Source organism: Leguminivora glycinivorella, chromosome 22, assembly GCF_023078275.1.
Source record: "Leguminivora glycinivorella isolate SPB_JAAS2020 chromosome 22, LegGlyc_1.1, whole genome shotgun sequence".
NCBI lineage: Eukaryota > Metazoa > Arthropoda > Insecta > Lepidoptera > Tortricidae > Leguminivora > Leguminivora glycinivorella.
The window spans coordinates 8,954,766-8,982,432 of record NC_062992.1 but is presented as its reverse complement, the minus strand read 5'-3'; the positions used below and the strand labels follow the sequence as shown (position 1 = coordinate 8,982,432).

Genomic DNA, 27,667 nt, shown 5'->3' with positions numbered 1-27,667 from the left:
AAGAGTGCGAAAGAAACCTTGGAACACTTTTTTCTCCTATTAGGATTCAAAGAGCTCGCGATTCTGAGTGGAAACCAGATATTAAAAAAATCCAAATCCAAAAAAAAAGTGGGGGGGACAACTTTGAAAAAAGTGCCCTATTTAGAGGTTGGTAAAATTGTGAGAGACATACGGAGTTGTATGGCGTCAAGCTGACTGCCTCAACACGGGTGTCTCTTCTTATAATCTACCTGTTTGTTCAGAGCAAAGACCATTGGGCGCAGTGCTCCCAAATGAACAGGAAAATTGACACAACATATACGCGTCATCACTCATCAGCAAGACAGACAGACGGACGGACAGACAAACACGCGTAAAACTTATAACACCCCGTCGTTTTTGCGTCGGGGGTTAAAAAAAAAAGTGAGAGCGTGTCGGGTCATGCTCAGTGTAGGGTTTCGTAGTTTCCCGTATTTTTCACCCTCGACGCAGAAACGACGGGGTGTTATAAGTTTGACGTGTCTATGTCTGTTTGTCTGTCTGTGTGTGTCTGTCTGTGGCATCGTAGCTCCCGAACGGATGAACTGATTTAGATTTAGTTTTTTTTTGTTTGAAAGCTGAGTTAGTCGGGAGTATTCTTAGCCATGTTTCATAAAAATCGGTCCACTATGTCGCGATCGGGGGTTTTTCCAAAATGTCAATTTTGTGGTTAGGTTAGTTAAATTATGTTTTTAACCCTCGACGCAGAAACGACGGGGTGTTATAAGTTTGACGTGTCTATGTCTGTTTGTCTGTCTGTGTGTCTGTCTGTGGCATCGTAGCTCCCGAACGGATGAACTGATTTAGATTTAGTTTCTTTTTGTTTGAAAGCTGAGTTAGTCGGGAGTGTTCTTAGTCATGTTTCATGAAAATCGGTCCACTAGCTCGGGGTTTTTTTCAAAATTTTAATTGAGTTGTATTTAACAAGCAATATTTTACATCTAAAAGATGATCCTTAATGTACTTACCGTAATCCATGTCAACAACGTTCTCAAGCCCGCTGAAAGCGAACACGTGTGTGACGCCGAGTGTGAAGTCCGCCATTTCTATCTTCACTATACACTTGCGCATGCCATCGTATATGTACAGGATGTCTGTGAACAAAATAACCGGTAAAATTATAATATCCACTTTCTAGGCTGCCTGGAAGAGATCGGTCTTTAGCGATAAGACCGCCTCTTGTTTTACCTCTTAAGTTGTTGTTTATACTTACTATGTTATTCCCTGTATTGAGGTGTGCAATAAAGAGTATTTGTATTGTATTGTATAATGTGTATATTATTAACTAGCTTATAAGCTTCACTCGCGTTAGAAAGAGGCAAAAAGTAGCCTATGTCACTTTCCATCCCTTCAACTATCTCCACTTATAAAATCACGACAATTCGTCGCTCCGTTTGGCCGTGAAGGACGGACAAACAAACAGACACACACACTTTCCCATTTAGAGGTACAATATTAGTATAGATGTGTATAAATAATCTTAAATATTATTAACTAGCCTATGCCCGTGGCTTCGCTCGCGTTAGATAGAGACAAAAAGTAGCCTACGAGTATTTAAAAAACCGGCCAAGAGCGTGTCGGGCCACGCTCAGTGTAGGGTTCCGTAGTTTTCCGTATTTTTCTCAAAAACTACTGAACCTATCAAGTTCAAAACAATTTTCCTAGAAAGTCTTTATAAAGTTCTACTTTTGTGATTTTTTTCATATTTTTTAAACATATGGTTCAAAAGTTAGAGGGGGGGGGACGCACTTTTTTTCCTTTAGGAGCGATTATTTCCGAAAATATTAATATTATCAAAAAACGATCTTAGTAAACCCTTATTCATTTTTAAATACCTATCCAACAATATATCACACGTTGGGGTTGGAATGAAAAAAAAACATCAGCCCCCACTTTACATGTAGGGGGGGTACCCTAATAAAACATTTTTTTCCATTTTTTATTTTTGCACTTTGTCGGCGTGATTGATATACATATTGGTACCAAATTTCAGCTTTCTAGTGCTAACGGTTACTGAGATTATCCGCGGACGGACGGACGGACGAACGGACGGACGGACAGACAGACATGGCGAAACTATAAGGGTTCCTAGTTGACTACGGAACCCTAAAAATCACGTCAATACGTCGCTTCGTTTTGCCGTGAAAGACGGACAAACAAACATACACACACTTTTCCATTTATAATATTAGCATGGATAACTTTCTTTACATTAAAATATATTGATAAAGTACAGCGGGATTATTTCGACTGGGGGACAAATGCAACTGATCCATTTTTTCCATGTTTTACAATGTTTGCAATATTAGAGTGACCACTGGCTATAAATGTGTTCAGTGGATGCATGTGGAACTCAAAGTGTAATAATGGAAAAAATGGATCAGTTACAATTGCCCCCCAGTCGGGATTAGCCCCTCTGAAGCTTATACAAGTTTACTAGTGTTTTCATTATGAAACTATATGGCGCAGCCGGTAGGATGATCTATTTTACATATTATATTTGATCGCCAGTGTCCGAGATGTGTCAATAATGTAATAACGGAAAAATGGATCAGTTACAATTACCCCCCAGTCGGGATTAGCCCCTCTGTACCTTATACAAGTTTACTAAAGTGTTTTTTTAGGGTTCCGTAGCCAAAATGGCAAAAACGGAACCCTTATAGTTTCGTCATGTCCGTCTGTCCGTCTGTCCGTCTGTCCGTCTGTCCGTCTGTCACAGCCGATTTACTCGGAAACTATAAGTACTACAGTGATGAAATTTGATGGGAATATGTGTTGTATGAACCGCTACAAAATTATGACACTAAATAGTAAAAAAAAGAATTGGGGGTGGGGCCCCCCATACATGTAACTGAGGGATGAAAATTTTTTTTTCGATGTACATACCCGTGTGGGGTATCAATGGAAAGGTCTTTTAAAATGATATAAAGTTTTCTAAAAAACATTTTTCTTAAAGTGAACGGTTTTTGAGATATCAGCTCTCAAAGTCGTAAAAAGTATGTCCCCCCCCTCTATTTTTATAACTACGGGGTATAAAATTCTAAAAAAAATAGAGGTGATGCATGCTAATTAACTCTTTCAACGATTTTTGGTTTGATCAAAGTATCTCTTATAGTTTTTGAGATAGGTTGATTTAACTGTAATTTTGGTTAAGTTATTGTGCTTACACTGAAAACGATGGCTGAACCTTATAAGATAGATCAAAAAATATACTACAGTATTGTACACACATAATAAGTTTATTATATTTGCTGCTACGGAACCCTTTGTGCGCGAGCCCGACTCGCACTTGGCCGGTTTTTTTTATGAAACTTTATGGCGCAGCCGGTAGGATGATCTGTTTTACATATATGATATTTTCTAATTTTTTTTATTATGAATGAGCTTGCCTCACAGACTATCCTAAGGCAAAGACGTGGTCTACAGTGGAGTGAGCTCGCCCAGAAGATGCCTGTTGAAGCATCCCTTGATTTGAAGGTTGCCGGGTTAAGTATATGAGCTCGGAAATATAGAGGGCAAGGAACTTCTTTTATTTCTACTAAATAATGAACTATTCTTTACTGTACCATAAGGCACTGATACAATCTCTCACCTTAGGATGCCGAAGACCGGGCAAAGTGGAGAGGGCTGAGCAGGAAAGCGGACCCTGGCGCTAGGCCGGGAAAACGCGAGGTTGAAGAAGAAGGCACTGATCCCACCAAAAGAATAGAAACGAACAAAACTAAAGCTCACTACTCTAAAAGACCGCAGAGAACGTGGGGATTTAATAGAGACATTCAAAATACTAACTGGACATTACGACCTCAAGGAATTTCAAGAGAATAACAACAAGCGTAATAACAACACTCGTTTGAGAGGTCACCTGTTAAAACTAGAGAGTGATAGATCTCACAGTAACCCTTATAAACACTTTTTGAGCAATCGAGTAGTGAGATCTTGGAACAAGCTCCCAGAGGACGTGGTCTCAGCACAAAATGTGAATCAGTTTAAAAATAGAGTAGACAAGCACATCACATCTACAACTCGGCTATGATTACTGTCACAATGATCATTGGATACAGGCTATATCAGTTCTTTAACTGCCTGCCTGCTTAGTAAATAATAATAATAAATAATAAGATTTGAAAGAAATAAAGAAATAAATAATAAAATATAGTCGCCCCCGTGTAAATAAGAGAGAGAGATTTGTACTTCATAACTATAACTTGCCTGCGCTATCATCGCGTTTCTTTTATTTACACGGGAGCGATTACCTTTTAGTCGTATATTTTTATAGCCGATAGCTCATATTAGATCACTCGCTTTTGGTGGGATCAGTGCCTAATTTAATGTAATCAGTGTAATCAGTTTCTTACCTCGTCTACTGTCATACGCCATAGACTGCACTCTTCCTATATCGAAGTTGACAGCATGAGCCTTAGGGTTGCCAAGAGTATCATACATATGTATTAGATCTTTATGAATATCAAAATCTAAGATCAATTCCTTACATCGTCTATTGCCATACGCCATCGACTGCAGCATGAGCCTCAGGGCTGCCAAGAGTGTCGTATGTATTAGATCCTTGTGAATATCAAAATCTGCTCTGATAATTTCCTTACCTCGCCTACGGTCGTAGCCTCAGGCTTACCAAGATTATAATATCGGATCCTTGTGTATGGTACAATCCAACTTAAATCAGTTACGTTCCTCGTCGACTATACACCCATCCTATATCGAAGTTGGTAGCATGACCTTCAGGGTTGCCAATGCCAAGAGTACCATATGTGTTGTGTATGTATTGGATCCTTGTGACTGTCAAAATCTACTCTGATCATTTTCTTACCTCGTCTATTATCATACGCCATAGACTGCACTCTTCCTATATCGAAGGTAGCAGCATGAGCCTCAGGGTTGCCAAGAGTATCGTATCTGAATCTTGTGAAGGACGAGCCGGCGCCAACGATTAGGTATTGTGGGCGGTAGTTGGGTTCGTCTAGAATAAAACAATAGTTAATTTTAGTACATTGTGCAGTATATGCCGGAAGTTTCAAGATTGCTAACGAGAGTAGAGTAAGTTAAAACGCGACGGCTTGATGAGATGAGCGATTAAAAAAATCGTAAGCGTGAATCGTTAGAACTCTTAAATAAATAATTGTGAAAAACATGTTATTGCTACAGAGTTACATTTACGCCCTTGTGCACGCTATGAAACGTAGACTCAGGACGTGAGAACACTTGTATGAGCTTCATTTGTTTGATATGCTTGTCGCACGCCCTAGACAAGCGTGTTCGAGGCCCTTACACTTAGGATCGGTTACACCAAACCGTGCGTTATCGAATTTAGCGTTCGCTAAATGTATGCTAATTTCCTTTGCTGCGTGAAGTTTACTGTTAACTGTGATTGAGCTGGCCCTTAGTCTCGGAATAAAATTAAAAATAAATAATTACTATAACAAACTGTTCCGTTGAGTTTCATGCCGGCAGGGCATCCACAAGAATAGGTAGCGTTGGAGGTGAGTAGACAGAGGTGGGAACACGTGTGGTGGGCGCACGGGTTCGACTCCCGGCCGAGTAACAGCACTGGGTGGAAGATGTGCATTCCTAGAACAAATATATTATTAAGACCCGTCTGATGGTTAGGAGTCAAAGTAGCGCATAAACGCCAGGAACTCTATATAATGTGCACTATGTAAATACAGAATCAATTGTGATAATCACGTATGACATAGTAGATAATAACCAAACCTTAGGTATACTAGGACGACTTGAATAGTAGCCAGATCGACCCTCTTCGGTCAACGGATCTATAGTTTGTTTTGGAGGTCCAATACAGAAATAGGAGCCCCGCGTACGGGGTTTTGTCGACTAAAAAATTAGAAGATCAGCGATTGTCTGCCGATAATATGCATAATACTAACCATAGACTCAATCATTGCGCGCTCCCAGAGAGTTTACCTCTAAAATTAATCTATAGTTTTATTTGGAGGTCCAATACATAAATAGGAGCCCCGCGTGCGGGGTTTCGACGACTCAAGAAGTAGGTGGATCGGCGATATTGTGCATACTAACCATAGACTGGAGCCTGGAGCTTGATGAGATAACTCTTCTTTTGTTCCAGATGTATCTTGTCTATGGTCTGTATGGTGTTGGAGGTCCAATCGCTCCAGTATACTGTGTTCTCGAACACGGCCAACGAGTAGGGGTGGTGGACTCGCAATTTGAAGAGGGGCTGGAAAAAAAAAGTTAAGCGTTAGTTTACCTACAAAATTTATAATGTAATGAGGGTTGTCTACTGGAAGCGAGACCTATATTTATAAATATTCAATAAAACACTATAAATATACCTGCCATAAACAACAAATAATACCTATGATACCGAAAGATCGTAACAAAGTAGCGCAAGTTCATGATCGGAATAAATATTTCTAGATCTACATGTGGCAACAATCAGTATTTAAAGGTCTTCAAGGGACCTAGCCAAGATGACAATCGTGCATTGCCTTATTATAGTTATTATCTCTAAGTACGTATTCATAGAACTAACTGACTGATTCGTCAACGCAGGCAGTCGAAACTACAAAAGCTAGAAAGCTATAATTTGCATTAATTAAGTGCACAAGATAAGAAGCGATTTTGGTAAATTCAACCCCTAAATAACCATGTTAGGGGTTGAATTTCCCAAAATGGGATGAAATTTTGTATAGGGATACCTACATAGAGTTGTTTTGTGTCTGTCATGAGCACCATGATAGTATTGTCGACGAAATACAGCCGTTGATTGGGTGCATCCAGGGCAAGACCTTTTGCAAAGTTATTCAGGCTCGCTGTCATAACCTAAAAATAAGTTTTGTCATACTTAAATTAAATTTTAGATACAACATTAGAGCCATGGGGCATATTTAAAAAAAAATGTACACACATATTTTGACATTTAACTGTACAATGAGGCACACTGACATTTTATCCCACTAGGCGGAGTCTGTGCAAGTGCCTAGGCATGTCACTGTCAATTATATGTGAGAGAGAGAAAAATATATCATCTTCTCGCTCTCACGTATGAAATTCTTTATCCGTGCAATGGACTAATAAGGTGGCGCCATCTCTCATAACCTTTGAGTGCGCCTCCTCATTGTAAGTCCGATAAAATATAATATACAGGTAAATGAACGAAATTATTGGTGCTACGCTACGGGAATAAGGTTTTTTCCATCTATACCAGTGGTGGGCAAACTTTTTTCATTGCGGGCTAAAATTTGAAAAAATTGGAAGAGGGCCAGATTTCAACAAAAAATGCATTTTTACTAGAGTGCGGGCCATATGATTTATGACACACCTATGGCACACCTGCACACCTCGGAAAATGGCGATCAAAAAGGTGCGTTCCTACGCACACAGTCAAAGCCCGTGTAGGTGAACGCGTACCGTGCTTATATGAGTAAGATTAGACAGGTCGACTGCTCACGTTCGTGGCTGGCGGTAACTGTGAAGTAACCGAGAGCGGGTGGGCGGCAGTTTCAGCGGGAAACAGGAGTGGCCATACTGTACGATACTAGGTAGGTACTCTTTATTTTACTGTGGTTATGGAAACCCGCATAGGTATACATGATAGGACTAACCTCGGGGTCGGATCCGTCCATGCGCGCGCGCATGATCACGTGACCTCCCTGGAGACTGGCCACGTCTGCCCAGTACATTTGTCTGAAAAACATTTTTTTTTTAATTATAAATGGGCTTACTCTTGACCACAGACTAGCCAAAGGCAAAGACGTGGCCTACGATGGAGTGAGCTCGCCCAGAAGATGCCTGTTCACTCTTGATTTGAAGGTTGCCGGGTTATATGAGCTCGGAAATATAGCCGCCGGCAAGGAATTCCACTCCTTGGCAGTGCGCATAAGAAAAGAAGAAGCAAAGCGCTTCGTGCGGATTCGTGGAATATCCACCAAGTAAGGATGGAGACCGGCCGTGCGTCTAAGAGTCCGATGGTAGAATGGGGACGGTGGAATAAGCTCATGTAGCTCTTGAGCACACTCCCCGAAGTGCAACCTGTAAAACACCGACAGACTAGCGACTTTCCGCCGATGAGCCAAAGACTGTCAGCTTGGCCGTTAGCTTCTTGTCGCCAATCATCCTCCTGACTCTGCGCTCCGCTTACTTGAAAGTCTGTTTATTTACTTTAGTTTGGCAAAATATTTCCTCTCTGAAGTGCCAGCACTTCTTGTTTGTCTTCGACTTCGAAAAATCGGAAATTTAAAATAGGCTACTTAACCCTTTTTAGGGTTCCGTAGTCAACTAGGAACCCTTATAGTTTCGCCATGTCTGTCTGTCCGTCCGTCCGTCCGTCCGTCCGTCCGTCCGCGGATAATCTCAGTAACCGTTAGCACTAGAAAGCTTAAATTTGGTACCAATATGTATATCAATCACGCCAACAAAATGCAAAAATAAAAAATGGAAAAAAATGTTTTATTAGGGTACCCCCCCCCCCTACATGTAAAGTGGGGGCTGATTTTTTTTTTCATTCCTACCCCAACGTGTGATATATCGTTGGATAGGTATTTAAATATGAATAAGGGTTTACTAAGATCGTTTTTTGATAATATTAATATTTTCGGAAATAATCGCTCCTAAAGGAAAAACAATCTATTCGAAAACAACATTTTCTGAAATTTTTTCAAGTATGTATGAAGGCATAAAGTTCAATACAATAAGTCAGTGATTGTTTTGACATGCAGTAAGGTTCGAATTCGATGACGTCACTACATCGCTGACAGCGTTTTCGGTGGCCAAAATAAATAAGAAATTTATACGTAGTCATCAACATCATACACATTTAGTTCATAGGCAAAATCTATAAATATTGTTTATTTTATGTCAAATACTACAGAAGAAAATCATTTATTTTGCCAAATTCGATATGAGTCTAGTAGCCTATACGTCTGTAGGGAGGGATTTTTGACGGAATACCTTATGCACCTTTTTTCGTTTCATCCTCTCTTGCGACGACGTCATCATTGCTAGGACATTATTCCATCAGTGTTTTCTCAAAAGATAAAGCAATAATACAAAAAATGTCAAACTAACTAAACTAACTTTCGGTCTCAACGCAGCTGTATACACCGTGTCCAATAAGTTTGAATACAGCACAAATAGCCAATAAAACAAAATGAACAAATAGTTACTACATTATTATTATATTTTATGAATGGCACTCTTATTTACTACATTCACAACAAATGTTTTGGAATAACTCCAGCATTAACTTGTTTACCAGCCTCAAACGCTTCTCAAACGGATCACACGCGGCACGCACCGTTTTCTTCACATTTCATCCCAAATACTCTCAATAATCTTTTTGAAATGATCTAGGTTTATGATTTTATAAAAATTTAGTCTTCAAAGCATGTATGACCATACAAAGTAGTCTAATACGCCTAAACCTGGAGGCCTGGGTGGCCACTCATGTTTCGGATAAAAAACTGCCAAATTAGTCTGAAACTACGCTAGAATACCATTTGCCGAATGTGCTGGAGGTGCGTCTTGTTGGGACACATGATACTCATTCCCAAGCATCCTTTTTAACTTTAAGGCATTTTTTTCTCCAAAACCTTGGTTTTAAAGAAAAAAACGTTGATTTTAACGCTTTTATCTGTAAGTACTGAAGGTAGTTTACCTCGCTTACATACTGCATCCCACACCTGGGCCGATGGTGAGCTCTGGAACCTAGGCACATTTTTCTAGTTGCCCGGAACGTTATCTATCCTCGGTACCCATAATAGTTTATTTTGGACACGTGGCGTCTGTTTTATCACATACAGATTCTGCTTATAAAAAATAACTCGTCACCTGCGTGCCGAGCAAGTATTTTGTTGGCACTTTACCTCTTTGTTTTTCTTAGACACTTCGGAAATTTCATGAACTTTGTGCTTGTATTTTATTAAAAGGAATATACTCTTCAGTTTTAATAAGAATTTGATGGCCTGTGATCCCTATATCTTTAGAACTGAGGTAAAATGTGAGTATTCGGACTTATTGGACACGGTGTAGGTACACGAGAAAAAACAGAGCCATCTGCGATGCAAACATAGATGGCGCCACGCGACGTATCGCTAAAGTACATACTGTTCTATAAACTAAGCTTAGGTATATTTCTAATTAAAATTATATGTTCTCTTACCCTTTTTTCACATCTAGTGTAACAAATTTAGGTCTCAATGCTTCTGTATAGATGCGAGCGCACACAGAACCGTCTCCGGTGCAAACATAGATGGCGCCACGGGACGTATCGGTGAAGTAGATGTTGCCTGACCAGTCCACTGCTATGTCACCCGCGTCGTATAGACCTAGGCTCACTAGAATCTGTAACAAATGAAAAGGAAATATACTCTACAATATGTACGTGTACTTTTGTGCTATAGATTAACCCCCTTATTCATAAACGAACTCTAAAGTTATCAAGCCGATAAAGTTCGTCTGTCCCTTTCCGACGTATTGGCGTGATAAAAAAGGACAATCGAACTTCATCGGCTTTATTTTAGAGTACGTTTATGAATAAGGGGGTTCGTAGGTAAGTCAAACATTTTTCTTTCCAGATGCAACTTATCGAAAGCCGGGGAGTGGTCATAATTTGGCTATCAAGATTTTACGTTAGTTACTGTGGGTCATAGACAACTTATTTGTTAGCCTGTTCTGTCCCATTGCTGGGCAAAGGCCTCCCTCTCTTTCTTCCACGCATCTCGGTCTATGGCAATTTTAGGCCAATATTTTCGTAACACGTCAAGACCGCGCCGCCAACTTCGCAGCCGTCAAGCTAGGAACATACTACGCGGACGCCCGTTGTAAATCGACCGCGGACGGGAATCTGGACAATGGAAATACACATAACCATGCAAATTATCGGTCGACGGACGTGGACGTGGCCTTGAGCGCATGGACGTCCGATCGAAATCTGGCTCGCTGGATGTTTTGTTCCGTGCACACTGATCGGTCGCGGTCGCGGTCGATTTACGACGGACGTCCGCGTAGTATGTTCCTAGCTTCATTCCGCACTAAAATCGCTGTCAATAGAAATTATAAACTGAAATAAATGTCATATACAAAGAAAAAATGACCAAGGCCTCCAAGTGTCCGATGCTGGATTCGAACCAGCGTACTCCGTTATAGCCACGGATGCCTCAAACCACGCCACGGATGCGGATGCGGATGGGTGTGTCTACTAAAAACACAAATTAAAATATTTCCTATGAAATAATTTAATTTGGTCTTAGAGTCAATAGAAATTGTCAAACAGACCAATATAAAATATCAATATTTTAGCACAGTTATATTATTACAAAGGTTCAGGATAATTGTGATATGAATTGATTAAATAACACATGGTTTTAGCCAGTACCAGATGAGTTACAATGGAAATTAAAGACATTCAGACTACAAGGTTTGTTTACATTGTTCACAAATTCTATTGAAGGCGACTTTATTTTCGTGTTTTGGTACTTTTCTTGGTCTCGCTGTCCGTCCCTATGTATGCTTACATCGTTAAAACTGTGCTAAAGATTTTGATGCGAATATGTTTAACCCATATATGCCCATAGGGTCGTTTTCGACCCACTGCTGAAAACACGCTACTACTAATTGAAATAAGTAAGAGAATGAGGTTGTCAGCTCAAAAAATAGGAAAATATTTTTTATGAAAAAAAACCGCCTTCCTTTGGGGTTCTGGTGATAAATACTTTCAAATGTTAGATTATGTTATCAATTCGTCTGTATATTTTTTAATGTTTGTTATTCGATATCTCCGTCATTTCTGAACCAATTTTGAAATCTGGATGATTCTGAAGTACTTACAGATGAGAATGATTATCAGAACGGAACTCTAACCAGGGGCGGCTCACTATTCATCAGCAGTTCCACTGCACCAAATGTCACTGTTCTGGACGTAAGTGCATGCTGTTCTTATATAAAAATACCAAAGTCACTATAAGTGTGCCGTTCAGATTTGAGGAGTTTCGTTCTGACCATCATCAGCAATTCCACTGCACCAAATATCACTGTTCTGGACGTAAGTGCATACTGTTCTTATAAAAATACCAAAGTCACTATAAGTGTGCCGTTCAGATTTGAGGAGTTCCATTCTGAACATCATCAGGAATTCCACTGCACCAAATGTCACTGTTCCGTACGTAAATGCATGCTGTTCCTTTAAAAACACAAAAATCACCATATGTATGCCTTTCAGATTTCAAGAGTTCCCTCGATTTCTCCAGGATCCTATCATCAGAACTGGGTTCTGAGAAAAATGAGACCAATCTGTATGCATATACATTCAATCAAAAAAAAATTTTCAAAATCGGTCTAGTAACGACGGAGATATCGAGGAACAAACATTAAAAAAAAAAAAACATACAGACGACTTGATAACCCCTTCCTTTGAGATTTGGTAGGCGGTTAAAAATATATTTGTTGGGCACATATGGTTAATAGGTAGATAGAATAATTTTAGCGCTGGTTGGATGTCATGACAGCGGACATGAAACAGAATAATCTCACACCTGAGGATGCCGAAGACTAGGCGACCCTCCTGCCGCTAGGCCGGGTAAACGACAGGTTGAAGAAGAGATAGAATAATTCAAGAAGAATCTTTTTAAGTATATATTTCCCGTTTAACCCTTAAATGCATGACCTTGACAAAGATTTATTCAAATTTGAATTCTGACATGCTGTCAATAGAGTCAAAAACAGATGACGCATATATACATCACTACGCATTTAAGGGTTAAGCCGCGGTGGGCCGCTAGTTACTTATAGCAAGTCGCGAGCCTTGATTACTCAGTGTTTCTTTGCCACCAACGTGTTATAAAAACAAACAAATATAAAAGTTACCTGTTTTGTCTCTGCGACATTCTCTAGCTGGGCTCTGACTATAGCCTGGTGTCCTTCCGCCGTCTCTACCCAGTAGAGATATTTTCCATCGTAGGACACCCCGTGGCTCTGAAATATAACAATGTTTAAAAAAAAAGCCAAAGGCCAAAGGTCGCAGGTTCGAGTCCTGCCGGAGGTGCCAATTTTCCATTTTTCCTTTAATATAAAAATAATGTTTAAAAAACTGGCCTTTCAAAGATAACATACGAATTTTCGACGTGTGCCAGGGTGTCCGGGTGGTCTAGTGGTTAAGACGTTAGCCACGTAAGCTGAAGACGCTGGGTTCGATTCCCAGCTCGGCCACCACTAGACTTGGTCGCTTTGTTTCGTATGATAAGTATTATATTTATCTTAAGTTAATTTCACTCATTTTCATTCTATTAAATGGCTATTGTAAACTTTATATGTTATATAACACTGTGTCAGAGGGACAGGGCGATGGCATGCGTATCTCGCTGTCCCTCTCACACAGTGTTATATAATAGTACATTACGATACTAGTGCGAAAAAAGGGAGTGTTTTAAATCGACACGAGTTACGAATTTCCTTTTCGCACGAGTATCGTACGACGTTTTTCAGTACAGATGAGCCTCCGAAGTTTCGACCTGGGGCCCGTTTCTCGAAAGGTACAAGCCTTGTATTACAAGTGCGCGAACTGTCAAATCGTACGGGTTGTCATGGAAACACACTTGTAATACAAGGCTTGTACCTTTCGAGAAACGGGCCCCTGGCATATAATGAACCACTTCTCGCACTAGTGCGTAAAAAAAACAACATCTGTACTGAAAAATTTATAACAGCCTTTGTGGGTGTACCATTATAACCGGATTACGATACAGCGAGAATGGTTAGTGTAGCGAGAAAAAATGTGTATCATTTCTCATGGCAACGTACCTTTTTGATACCCGTAGCAACAATAACTTCTTGCTTGGTTTTGACCTTGATATACCGAATATCCTTCTCAGTGCTGTAGAAAAGCATTGCTTCTGGACCTGCAAGAATAAAAAAAAAAGTAAAAAGTATATTTTTGCTACGATAGCTAAACTCAAATGGAATTAGTCGGGGCATGTTGCCAGGCAGAGTGACGGCACGGCAGGTGGACCAAAATGTTGACCGAATGGTGGCCGCTATCGGATGTAAGAAGCGCCTGGCATCCGTTGGCTCGTTGGGTGGACGACATTCGAATAACTGCGGGGCACTTCTGGATGAGATTAGCCCAGGACCGGGATAAGTGGCGTACACGAAGGGAGGCCTATGCTCAGCAGTGGGCGATTAATAATAGCTGAGATGATGATGATGATGAGCTAAATTCGGTCGTTCTGACAAAAATATGTCCCAATATAGGATATAGCTAAGTTAAGATTTCTTACCCTTTCCAACACATTGACATTGAAAACCATCCAGAAATGTTAATTATCCATACTAATATTATAAACGGGAAAGTGTGTGTGTGTCTGTTTGTTTGTCTGTCCTTCACGGTAAAACGGAGCGACGAATCGTCGTGATTTTTAAGTGGAGATAGTTGAAGGGATGGAGAGTGTCATACTTAGACTAATTTTTGTCTCTTTCTAACGCGAGCGACGCCGGGGGCAAAAGCTAATTTTTTTTTTTTAATGTCCGCGCTCGCAATGAAATCAAAAATGTCCCCCATAATTCATGCTATGCTGGTCGCCACTTCACAAGAACGCATCTCTGAGAGATATCAAGTGCTGACCAATTTAACCGTATTTTAACTCACCTTCAATCAAAGATATTGGAAAAGATGCGACACATACCCACGCTCGCAATAGCACCGAAAATGACCCTCAAAATTCGTGCAATGATGGCTGCACATCGGCCATTTTGACCAAACTGCGTCCTTGGCTCTTTACTCGGCCCAACTAAGTGACACGAGTAGTAGCAAGAAGGCATGTTTACAAAAACAACATAACTAACATTTTTTGCGGATTTGAGTTTTTGGTATCATAGCATTCGTCTAAGCAGGATCTATACGTAGAGCAAAAGATAGTGTCCAAAAATGACCCCAATTGTCCACACTCAGTCCCCAAAAATATACCCATTTTGCAAAAACTACATATCTACATTGTTTTTTACAAAAAGAACATAACTGTGAACTCTTTTTAGTTTACGTAACGTTTTAGGTTATGTAACTGGCAAATAAGTGTACGATTGTAAAAAAATGGAAACAAAACTATCGCGTTTGATGTACGTAATAACCTATCCAGAAGTTTCTTTCACATCTTAAAAATGAGTGGAAATAACATTTCATCCCCAGAATCGTTGAAAAGTCTTACCCTAAAGAATATTGCTAAAATTTTTAAAAATTAAGAAAATGCCCAAGAACATCAATTTAAAACGTGCTTATGAGTCTTCACTTCCCCTTAATCCTCACAAAGTAGGCGACTTGAGAAAATTGATGCAGTTTTTGGTCAAACCATCGAGCCATCAATTCTACCAATCAATTTTGTATAATACGTGTCAAGAATCGTCGTCTCTGGAGGTAGATAACGATGACAACACCAGCGGATGTGAAGATTAAAGTAGATCCACTAGTTTAGTAAGATAAATGATAGAATACAAAACATAATTTCTATAGAAACTTGTTTTATTTTCTAACAAAAAGAACATAACTAACAAAATTTTACAAAAACAGCATAACTGACGAACTTATTTTTCATATTTTTTCTAAAAATAATTGTCTTTGAGATGTGTAATCGTGTGTTTCGGAACTAATGGCCACTTACTTAAATAACGTAAACAACGTTTATGTCCAATAGCTAATATATAAGAAGACATTTAGTTTTTTTCGTTTCCTGTAAATTCATGTCTAGTGTAGTTATGTTGTTTTTGTAAACATGCCTTCAATCGTCTAACGGATGAAATCGCATCCCGAGAGATATCAAGTAAGTGCTTACTAATTTAACTGTATTTTAACTCACCTTCAGCAAAACAAAGCGACTGCCATCTGACTTTTCAACCCGAAGGGTAACCAGCCCTTATTGGAAATACTCCGGTTTCCTCACCATATCCTTGGCTCTTTACTCGACTTAACTAAGGATGTCGGAAGTATTTCAATAGAAAAAATCCAAGATGACGCCTGTAATGTATGGGTTATCGGTCCGACATCCGATATCGGATCGGATAATGTAAAAATGCACTAAGATGAAAATATTCTTAGGCCTGATTTAGACGGCGTGCGAACTCGCATGCGATTCGAGTTACATTGCCGGCTGTTGAGGTGGCGTACAATTTTACACAGCCGCAATGTAATAATTAAAATACCGCCTAAATGGGCCCTTACCCTTAAGATGAAATATCTTTCACTTACCCTCAGCAAAGCAAAGATACCGGAAGACATCCGAGACATATCCATGTTCACAACTACACCGAAAATGGCCTTGGAAGTTCGTGCAATAATGGCTGCACTGAGGCAGTTCTGAGAGACACTCGTCTATGTCTTCACATGTCTTGGTAGTTTCATTGTACCGGTGGGCGCTCGGGGAGGGGTTACAAAGGCATTGGCGGCCGTCGCGGTCGGGGGAGCATGTCGTGTTGAAGGCCGGACAGGTGCTGTTAACGCACATCGTGTGCCCTGGAAGAGGTAGGTTTTAATACTTTTTTCTACTCCCGAACTGTTATTCGTCATTTACAGGGTCGTGCACAGATCTTTAAAACCCTACATAAAGGTCTATTCCCCAAAGCCAGCGTCCGCCGGCTTTCCGCGCATGCGCGCAGTATAGAAAAAACTGAAAACGCATTGTTTGGCTCTGTAACCATGGCAACGCCTTATAACAACACTGCGGGCGTGCGCGGGAAAGCTTTGGGCAGCCGAGCTGACAGTGCAAACCTTTGAGTCAAAATACAGGAAACAGTGTGAATTTCACGAAAGTTATTCAAGAAAACTATTAAAAACTAAGTGCATGGTCGTAGAAAAAGTATTGTATGCAACGGTGTTTAACTGAGTCAAAAAATACTCGTGGCGTCTCAATAACAATTTTCGGCTTCGCCTCAAATTGTTACCCACGCCACTCGTCATTTTTGACCTCCTTTAAACGCCTGTTGCATAAAATACTATTTTCATCACACGCTTGTAAACGGTGTTATTACATGTCTGCATACTGTTACGTAATGAGCTATTGTACCGCCCTAGGGCGGTAAAGTGAATACCTGAGTGGGGCCTTCCACGACCTGTCAAAAATTACAAGATGGCGGACGCATAGTCGCCTTTACACGGACGCTCTATCGCACGTGATACAGCAATCGCGTGTAAGAATGCGCGTGTAAAGATGTCGGGAGGGGAAGGGAAAGAACGCGCGATTTCGTCTGCCAGTGCGGGCGCGCAATCGCGTCGTTGAGGTTGTCTTTACACGTACGTTCATTCGCGCGCGCAAGATGGCGGACATACGCTCGTGGACTAAAGAATAGGTGGTTGAATTACTTGCTCTTTATAAATCGATATACTAATTAATAACAATAAACAATCATAACGCGGTCTATCGCGCACGATTAGCTTTTACACGCACGCTCTTTCCGTTCTCAAAAACTTCAACGCGCAATCACGCGCGAAAGAACGTGATCCTTAAAAACTACAACACGCAATCGCGCGCGATTGCACGCACAGGCTTCACTCTTCACCGCACGCTATCCTGTAAGTACGCTTCAGGAGCGCGCGATGGAGCGACTGTGGAAAGGCGGCTAATGGGTATTTTTTACGCGATTCATACCACAGAATATATAATAGTACAAGTTCATACTCAGAATCGCGAGCTCTTTCGATTCTGATAGAAAAAAAATGTCCCAAGATACATTTTTCATACATTTTTCAAACCTTCCATTCCGTTACCGCCATACAAAATGAATGAAAAAATGGTAACGGAATGGGTAAAAAACCTTTAGACACTTTTTTTCTATTCGGATTGAAAGAGCTCGCGATCTGAGAGGAAACTACATAAAAATTTTCAAGTCCAAAAAAAAAGTGGGGTGGACAACTTTGAAAATAAATGGCCATGTATTGAGCTTGTCTCAAACTTACAATTAGGCTGAAAAAACTCACACTTTGCACAAAACGGTCCCTCGTCGCTACCATCCCTACAGTCCGTGATGTTATCACACATTCGTCCCGGCGTCAGGCAGAAGGACTCGTCCAAGCATTTGTACTGGCGAGTGTCCATAGGAGAGAACTCTAAACACGAGGGCCCGGTGTCCAGTAAGTGCGAGTTCAAGGAGTGCCCTGTAATACAACAATTGTCTGTTAATGTTCAGAGCGACCAAGGCCTAAAAGCTCGGCCACACATGCGCGTTTTGAGAGCGTAGGCGGAGCGATAGCGGAGCGCAATGATAGCGGTGCGCCGGACGAACGCTGGCGTTGCGCCCAGCGGACGCGAGCGCGAATTGCGTGCGGAACGCCAGCGTTCGTCTGGCGCACCGCTACCATTGCGCTCCGCTAACGTTAAGCTATCAAAACGCTTTATGTGTGGCGGAGGCTTGTGACAGTTGTGACAGAGGCAAGTAAAGGATGACCCGCTGAGGGCCCACTATAAAGGATTTTTCCCCTCACTAGCTCGGAAACACGTGTTTTGTCCTTTAATACCAGCGGGTAAAAACGCATTTTATCCACTAGTGGGTAAAGTAATTTGACCTTGAATAAAGTCAAATTAACTGCTTTAAAATTGACAAAAGTAGGTGAATCTAGTAATAAAGATGATTTACCACCTGTGGAACTACTGGAAGCAGTGCTAAACGCATTTTTTGCGTTGTAGTTTCCTCGCTGTAGCGAGGGGAAAAGTTTTGTGTTACACTCGGGTGCAAATGTATTTTACTTCTCGTGTGTTAAGAAACTCGCAAGTTCAACTATAAAATCCTTTCACTTGCTCGTTTTTCAATTCCACACTCGGCGTTAAAATACAACTTTGCCCCCTTGTATAACAAATAACTATTATCCGGCCCTCCACAAGTCCTTCAAAATACGTATACATATTTTTCAGTACAGATGGTGTTTTTTTACGCACTAGTGCGAGAAGTGGTTCATTATATGCTAGGTCGAAACTTCGGAGGCTCATCTGTACTGAAAAACGTCGTACGATACACGTGCGAAAAGGAAATTCGTAACCCGTGTCGATTTGAAACACTCCCTTCGGTCGTGTTTTAATTCATCGCCACTCGTTTCGAACTTCTCTTTTTAAGCACTTGTATCGTAATGTACTATAGTGTGTGACATTAGCACTGCAGAAATGTATTTTTGTTGCAAATCTGGCACTGTTCTAAAATTTCTTTAAATTTTAGCAACCGATAATAGTTATTTGTTATGTATACAAGGGGGCAAAGTTGCATTTTAACGCCGAGTGTGGAATTGAAAAACGAGCAAGTGAAAGAGCACCCGAGTGCAAAACTTTTCCCCTCACTACAGCGAGGAAACTACAACGCAAAAAATGCGTTTATCACTGCTTCCAGTAGTTCCACAGGTGGTAAATCATCTTTATTACTAGATTCACCTACTTTTATTAATTTTAAAGCGGTTAATTTGACTTTATTCAAGGTCAAATTACTTTACCCACTAGTGGATAAAATGCGTTTTTACCCGCTGGTATTAAAGGACAAAACACGTGTTTCTGAGCTAATGAGGGGAAAAATGGTTTGCCCACCGTTGGTCTAAGATGGCACTCCTTAACTTGGTAAACTTCCTGCCCTGCACAGCCAACAACGGCCCAGCCACGACATTGGTCTAAGCGGGGCAGCGGTGAGCGGCGGCCACGTGCGAATGAAAAGTCCCATCGCTGTGTCTCGCTCCAATCTATGGCCGCCACTCACCGCTGTCGCGCTTAGACCAATGTCGTGGCTGAGCCATAAACTGTGGAAAGAACTTTCGCCTGCGGTATTTCCGGACAGATATGCCCTTCAAACCTTCAAGAAAAAAGCGATATGTTAAAGGTCGGCAAAGAAAAGGTCTGGAAAAGGTACTATGGGCAATAAACAGTTTCTCTCCATACAAGGCAGCTGGGCTAGACGGCATCTTTCCGGGACTCCTCCAGTGGGGTAAGGACATCATCGCGCCGCACCTAATAGTAATCTACAGAGCCTGCCTAATTCACGGTTACATCCCTGTGAAATGGAGAGAAGTAAAAGTGGTATTCATACCCAAACCAGGTAAGAACGACTATACGCAACCAAAGGCATATAGGCCGATAAGCCTGACATCCTTCCTACTAAAAACAATGGAAAGTCGATCTCTGCGATCGCGATCTCAGAGACGGGGCACTGTTGCGTAGTCCTCTTCACCACCAACAACACGCCTATTCCTCAGGCAAATCAACGGAATCTGCACTACATAGTGTGATATCACCAATAGATGTCGCTCTATTTTAATGAAATGTAACAACTCTACGTGTACCATGGTTCGCAATAAAGATATTCTATTCTGTTCTATTCTAAGATGCTCTATCAACTAAATCATCAGCACTTGTAGCCTTCATCGACGTAGAAGGGGCTTTCGACAAGACGCAATTCAACAGCATAAGCCAAGCACTGCTAAACCATGGCGCTGACCAGACCATATCCTCATGGATTGACAGCATGCTAAGGAACAGAGCAGTGCAGGTAAACGTGAATAGCAACACAAGAGCCATTGTATCCAGAGGCTGCCCGCAAGGAGGGGTAATCTCGCCACTCTTGTGGAACCTCGTGGTAGACAGCCTCATTAGAGCGCTCAACGAGGCCGGCTATTATACCGTGGGCTATGCAGACGATGTAGCTATCCTCATTAGAGGGAAGTTCGAGCCAGTCCTATGCGACCTAATGCAGGGCGCGCTCAAAATCGTCGAACAATGGTGCTCGGAGCAGGGACTATCCGTAAATCCATCCAAAACTGAATTAGTACTGTTCACGAAAAAGCGTAGTATAAGGAACCTTCAGTTACCTAAGCTCCAGGGAGTGACACTAGCACTTACCAGAGAGGTAAAGTATTTAGGTATCACACTGGATGACAAACTGCTATGGAATAAACATCTTGAGAATAAACTAGATAAAGCCCGCATCACATTCTGGCAGTGCAAGAGACTTCTGGGTAAGACCTGGGGCCTTCACCCAAGAATTACCATGTGGCTATATACTGCAGTGATACGGTCTATTATTGCATACGGCGCTGTGGTTTGGTGGCCTAGAACCAAACTCACCACAGCGAGGAATAAACTGCAGCGTTTCCAAAGGTTAGCAAGCATTGCTACCACGGGCTGCATGCGAACTACACCCTCAGAGGCCCTGGAGGTCCTTTTAGGACTACCGCCCTTGGACCTAATTCATACAGCAAGAGGCGGCCTCCGCGGCGGTGAGGCTTAAATCACTCAACCTCTGGGGTGCATCGAACGGGGCTCACACCATGATCCTTAGGAACGCCATTGAATACCAACCACTAAAGATGGCTCCTAACGACAGGGTACCCAAAGTATACATCTTCAACAGAAAATACAACATACAACTTGTCGAGGAGGAAAACGACTGGTCGAGAATACACGAACTACGCATATACACCGACGGTTCTAAAACCAAGACAGGGTCGGGTGCGGGCGTGTATTCTCCCGAAATAAACACGCATATCTCAACAGCCTTAGGCGAGTATAGCTCCATCTACCAATGTGAATGCTTCGCCATTATACAGGCTGCCAACGCAGTAGCTAAGCGACGTATCACAAACCAAGAGATACGCATCGTGTCTGACAGCGCTGCAGTACTGCGAGCCCTAGATAGTAAGACCATTCAGTCCGGGCTCATACTAGAGTGCCACCGAGCATTGGAGGTGATAGGTTCAAACAACCTAGTCACGCTACAATGGATAAAGGGGCACAGCGGCTCTCTAGGGAACGACGCAGCAGACGAGCTGGCCAGAAAAGGTTCGGACCAGAAAGCGACTGGGCCAAGCTTCCCTTACCGTTTGGTCAACTCAGGTCATGGATGCGTCAAAAAACCAGAACACAACACGCTGAGCAATGGGCAAACACCAGTACCTGTAGACATTCCCGGGAAGTAGTGCCACACCCGGATGCGCGCTTAACAAAGCGCCTACTAACTCTGAATAGAGCATCGCTACGAATAATCGAAGGCAACATTACTGGACACTGCCCACTTAACAAACATTTACATGTTATAGGTAAGACCGACAGCCCTCTATGCCGAGGATGCCTGTCGGCCGAAAAAACGGTCGCCCACGTCATCCTGGAATGCCAGGGAGTGAACACACAACGGGCTCAAATCCTCAAAACGACGAGGTCACTCCGAGAAGCCTGTGGAGACACCAGGAGGATCCTGCGCTTCTGGGCGGAGTTAGGCTGGCTAGACCCCTAGCTGGCAAATACAGCACGCACAATGGCCTCTACCTTTGAGGCTAAGTGCGGAAACCGGAGCCCATAACCATAACCATAACCATAAGGTCGGCAATACTTCTCCAGCACTTCTGGTGTTTCAGGTGTATATGGGCGGCAGTGATCGGTTACCATTAGGTGACTTTGAAAAAAGTTGTGGGTCTGGATTGCCAAAGCCATGTACCGATACGTACTATCAGCTGCAAAAGCGCATGGTGAATTTATCAATGAATTCATTCATAATTTCTCCATGCAATTTTGCAGCTCACTGCACTTACTCAAGCACGGATCCAGCTTCGTGCCCAGGGGGGGGGGGGGGTCTCGTGGTAAAGGCCCAGGCCCCAGATGGGTCACGTGGTCTATTTGTATGGCCAGGGGGGGTCATGACCCCCCATGACCCCCTCCCCCCCTGGATCCGCGCATGTACTTACTGCAAGTTTTCTCGATGTCTTCATCGCTTCGGTCCTCGCAATCGTAGTGTCCGTCGCACATCCATAGGCTAGAGATGCAGGTATCGTCGCCACATTTAAACCCCTTGCAGGTAGCCTGGAATAATTACTCGAGGTTATCATACGAATCCGAAACCCTGACAGCGTAACATAACATATCTATCGGATCGGATATACAAGGTGCGCGGTAATTAATGGACAACCTTTTAACCACCAAGAAAATCGACTTTAAGGTTTAGTAAAAGTCGCCTGGTTTTCGAGATTTTCACACTTTTTAGAATTTTATTGGATATTAAAGGACAACCTTAATGTCGATTTTCTGGACCAGTATAAGGTGCCCTCTTGGTGGTTAAAAGATTGTCCATTAATTACCGGGCACCCGGTATGAAATAACGTAAAACATAATAAATTAATAATGCACTCGGCCCTCTCAGGCACAGCCCAATTTAAGCGTGCTAAGCGCGTAGTACGATGAACGACCTTTCATTCACCAATGCACCCTTTAGGACCCGATATTCAAGCGTGAAGCGCGTTCTTTCATTCAGTGGTCCAAAGTCACTACTACAATAGTTATTTGTTATACAAGGGGGCAAAGTTGTATTTTAACGTCGAGTGTGGAATTGAAAAACGAGCAAGTGAAAGGATTCTATAGTTGAACCACGAACGAAGCGAGTGGTTCGAGAATAGAATCCTGAACTTGCGAGTTTTTTAACACACGAGAAGTAAAATACATTTGCACCAGAGTGTAACACAAAACTTTTCCCCTCACTATAGCGCAAAACTGCAAACTACAACGCAAAAAATGCGTTTATCACTGCTTCCAGTAGTTCCACAGGTGGTAAATCATCTTTATTACTAGATTCACGTACTTTTATCAATTTTAAAGCAGTTAATTTGACTTTATTCAAGGTCAAATTACTTTACCCACTAGTGGATAAAATGCGTTTTTACTCGCTGGTATTAAAGGACAAAACACGTGTTTCCGAGCTAGTACTTTTTATTATTATAAATGGGCATACTCTTGACCACAGACTAGCCAAAGGCAAAGACGTGGCCTACGATGGAGTGAGCTCGCCCAGAAGATGCCTGTTCACTCTCGACCCCCCCGACTAGCCCCGTAGCCCGACTTTCAAGCCCTCGAGCACAATTATTTTGACCAGCTAACTAAGGGCCGCCATCTTGCCGTATGAGGCAAAAGCGCGCGCATGAGCACGGACGATTTCCTCGCGAGGCACTACCACAACGTTTTCAGTCAAAGGAAATAGTAAAACCGATGTACTTAGGATATGTTTAAAAAACTTAACGATAGAGGGCGTGAAAAACAATTATGTGTAGTGCAAGTTGTTCGCTAGATGTCACTGTTACCCCCGCAAACTGGGTAATGACTTGACGTAAAAATGTACAAGTATTGATGTCCAAATTTTTCGCTAGATGTCGCTGTACTCCCTGCAAACTAGCGAACGACTTTCTATGGTTTATTACATGTAATAAAATTGTGAATTACGTTCCATGTTTAAAGGGTCCACATATCCTTTAAGTGCTATAAAGAACCTTTAGGCATGAAAAGTTGTCGTAACTTAATAATAGATGGCGTCATGGCGCTGCATTCGAAAATCTTGACTCATAATTAACTCTATACCATACTATTCAATATACTCTATGGGCACTAAATCGCGAAGCGTGTGGACCCAGCTATTTCAATACCTATTACCAAAGACATATATAACTCAGTATAGACAGATAAAGTCTAAGAAAAAAACGTACCTCAGTACCATACAGAAAAAGGTACGGTGGCCTAGATGGCATTACACCTTTGGGGTACCCTCAGCTAGATGGCGCTAATATTAATATTTGACATTTTAAAACATATCAAGCTAAGAATATGGGCCAAAATGTCAAAACTGATGTTCAAAAGTTTTAAGCCTGTGTCGAGAGATGGCAGTCTAATCACTGTGATTACACATTTTCCTTTGACAGTAACTCTCTATAATACTCGATCCTTTTTGCTATTACTTACGTTCGCAATTGCAGCCAGCGCGGTACAGTTAACTTCGTCACTGGCGTCAATACAGTCGGGCTGGCTGTCGCAGACCCACTCGGAGGGGATGCAGGTCTGTCCGTCGTGGCACATGAACTGGTGGGTCGTGTTGCATAACTGCTCGTCGGGGGGATGGTCCGCTGAAAAGAAATCACTTTTTAAAACCATACAGAGTAGAGGCGCCACAATCCTTCGGTAATTGTGTCTTTCCGTGGTATCATTCGGTATGGCCCTGACGGAAGATCAGCGTTGGCCACCCAGGCTAACACCATGCTGAGTCAGGACCATCTTCATGGCAATTATGTGTACCTACTTACCTTTTAGTAGTAGTAGTAGTCGAAGTAGTAGTAGCAGTAGTAACTCTTTATTGTACAAAAACACATTAAAAATAACATTTCGTGGTAAACATGACATATTTTAGTTTCTTATCTTATTTTTTTTTTGTAATTATGAATTACTTATGTAAATAATTTATGTGTTTACCATGAATAAACTATTGAATCTGAATCTGAATCATACATTGAGATGCGAAGTACAAAGGCGAACTTATCCCATAGAGGGAGGGATTCCTTTTTGTGGTGTTGTGTGTTTAAATAATTCTCTGTTGTTGATCTGTATTTGTGTGTGTCTTTTTTGTATTATTTTGCGATGAATAAAAAATATTTCTATAATCATAATATTCATATACTTGAAAATTTCGACCGTTGCCACCATGTCCGGATGGCCGAAACTTTATATCATTTTAAAAGACCTTTCCATTGATACCCCACACGGGTATGTACATCGAAAAAAAAATTTTCATCCCTCAGTTACATGTATGGGGGGCCCCACCCCCAATTCTTTTTTTTACTATTTAGTGTCATAATTTTGTAGCGGTTCATACAACACATATTCCCATCAAATTTCATCACTGTAGTACTTATAGTTTCCGAGTAAATCGGCTGTGACAGACGGACAGACGGACAGACGGACAGACGGACAGACGGACATGACGAAACTATAAGGGTTCCGTTTTTGCCATTTTGGCTACGGAACCCTAAAAACCGGCCAAGAGCGTGCCGGGCCACGCTCAGTGTAGGGTTCCGTAGTTTTCCGTATTTTTCTCAAAAACTACTGAACCTATCAAGTTCAAAACAATTTTCCTAGAAAGTATTTATAAAGTTCTACTTTTGTGATTTTTTTCATATTTTTTAAACATATGGTTCAAAAGTTAGAGGGGGGGGCGCACTTTTTTTTCCTTTAGGAGCGATTATTTCCGAATATATTAATATTATCAAAAACCGGCCAAGAGCGTGTCGGGCCACGCTCAGTGTAGGGTTCCGTAGTTTACCGTATTTTTCTCAAAAACTACTAAATGTATCAAGTTCAAAACAATTTTTCTAGAAAGTTTTTTTTAAAGTTCTACTTTTGTGATTTTTTTCATATTTTTTAAACATATGGTTCAAAAGTTAGAGGGGGGGGACGCACTTTTTTTTCCTTTAGGAGCGATTATTTACGAAAATATTAGTATTATCAAAAAACGGTCTTAGTAAACCCTTATTCATTTTTTAATACCTATCCAACAATATATCACACGTTGGGGTTGGAATGAAAAAAAATATCAGCCCCCACATTACATGTAGGGGGGTACCCTAATAAAACATTTTTTTCCATTTTTTATTTTTGCACTTTGTTGGCGTGATTGATATACATATTGGTAACAAATTTCAGCTTTCTAGTGCTAACGGTTACTGAGATTATCCGCGGACGGACGGACGGACGGACGGACAGACAGACATGGCGAAACTATAAGGGTTCCTAGTTGACTACGGAACCCTAAAAACGATCTTAGCAAATCCGTATTCATTTTTTAATACCTATCCAACAATATATCACACGTTGGGGTTGGAATGAAAAAAAATATCAGCCCCCACTTTACATGTAGGGGGGGGTACCCTAACAAACATTTTTTTCCATTTTTTATTTTTGCACTTTGTTGGCGTGATTGATATACATATTGGTACCAAATTTCAGCTTTCTAGTGCTAACGGTTACTGAGATTATCCGCGGACGGACGGACGGACGGACGGACGGACGGACAGACAGACATGGCGAAACTATAAGGGTTCCTAGTTGACTACGGAACCCTAAAAAAGGTGTGTACAAGTTTGTAATGGGTCGGCAACGCGCATATATCACCCCTTGAGATACAGGCGTCCATAGGTTATGCCGTTTTCACATTATCCGATCCGATATCGGATGTAGGAAGGATGTAAAATGTAAGATTTATGCGCTTCCAGGTCTTCATTTATGTATTTAATAGGTAATTATTACTAAAAAACGATATAACACGCAAAAATTGCTGATTTAATGCCGATGGCACTCTCCCACAACAGTTTTTGTTCGAGGCACCATGGAACTGCCGATATCGGCAGGACGCTTCCGACATTTTTTGGCATGCCGGACCCCCTGTCAGTTGTCGGCCGATAATATTTGTTTGTGTGCATATATAATGTATGTATACGTTTGTAGTAGTGTGCGTGACAAAAATGGCGTCTATTAAACAGCTGCTAATGATCGAAATTCAAATTAGTTGACAATTTTCCATTGAAAAAAAAAAGTTGTAATGCATCGGTCCGAATTGCGGATACTAGTTTTTCATCTTTTTGTAAATATAGTTGAATGTAAAATTATTTATTTTGCCTGACACCCTGAGTATTTTTTATGCTCGTTATTTTAATTTTACAATATAATATTTAGGATAAAGTGCTTATAATTATTAAATATAAAACATTTTTTAAATATTTTTTGACACAAAATTATACTTCATTGATTTGGAATAATGCGTTTTATCGGACCGACATCCGACACTATCGGAAGCGTTTATTGGATGTAGGATGTCGGTCCGACATCCGATATCGGATCGGATAATGTGAAAA

General features: G+C 41.4%; 1 protein-coding gene across 1 annotated transcript in view; it reads right to left on the bottom strand.

Annotated features, from left to right (window-relative positions):
- Window positions 1–27,667, bottom strand: part of LOC125237889 (putative vitellogenin receptor) — a 96,563-nt gene that overhangs the window by 57,387 nt on the left and 11,509 nt on the right. Inside the window, exons 3-15 of the mRNA XM_048145126.1 lie at window positions 24,729–24,889; window positions 22,694–22,808; window positions 17,966–18,142; window positions 16,241–16,504; window positions 13,807–13,904; window positions 12,874–12,981; window positions 10,172–10,353; window positions 7,617–7,698; window positions 6,715–6,834; window positions 6,070–6,229; window positions 5,449–5,601; window positions 4,844–4,993; window positions 987–1,112 (exon numbers count right to left, since the gene is read on the bottom strand). Coding sequence (XP_048001083.1) covers window positions 987–1,112; window positions 4,844–4,993; window positions 5,449–5,601; window positions 6,070–6,229; window positions 6,715–6,834; window positions 7,617–7,698; window positions 10,172–10,353; window positions 12,874–12,981; window positions 13,807–13,904; window positions 16,241–16,504; window positions 17,966–18,142; window positions 22,694–22,808; window positions 24,729–24,889 — 1,896 coding nt within the window. The remainder of the gene's footprint in view (window positions 1–986; window positions 1,113–4,843; window positions 4,994–5,448; window positions 5,602–6,069; window positions 6,230–6,714; window positions 6,835–7,616; window positions 7,699–10,171; window positions 10,354–12,873; window positions 12,982–13,806; window positions 13,905–16,240; window positions 16,505–17,965; window positions 18,143–22,693; window positions 22,809–24,728; window positions 24,890–27,667) is intronic.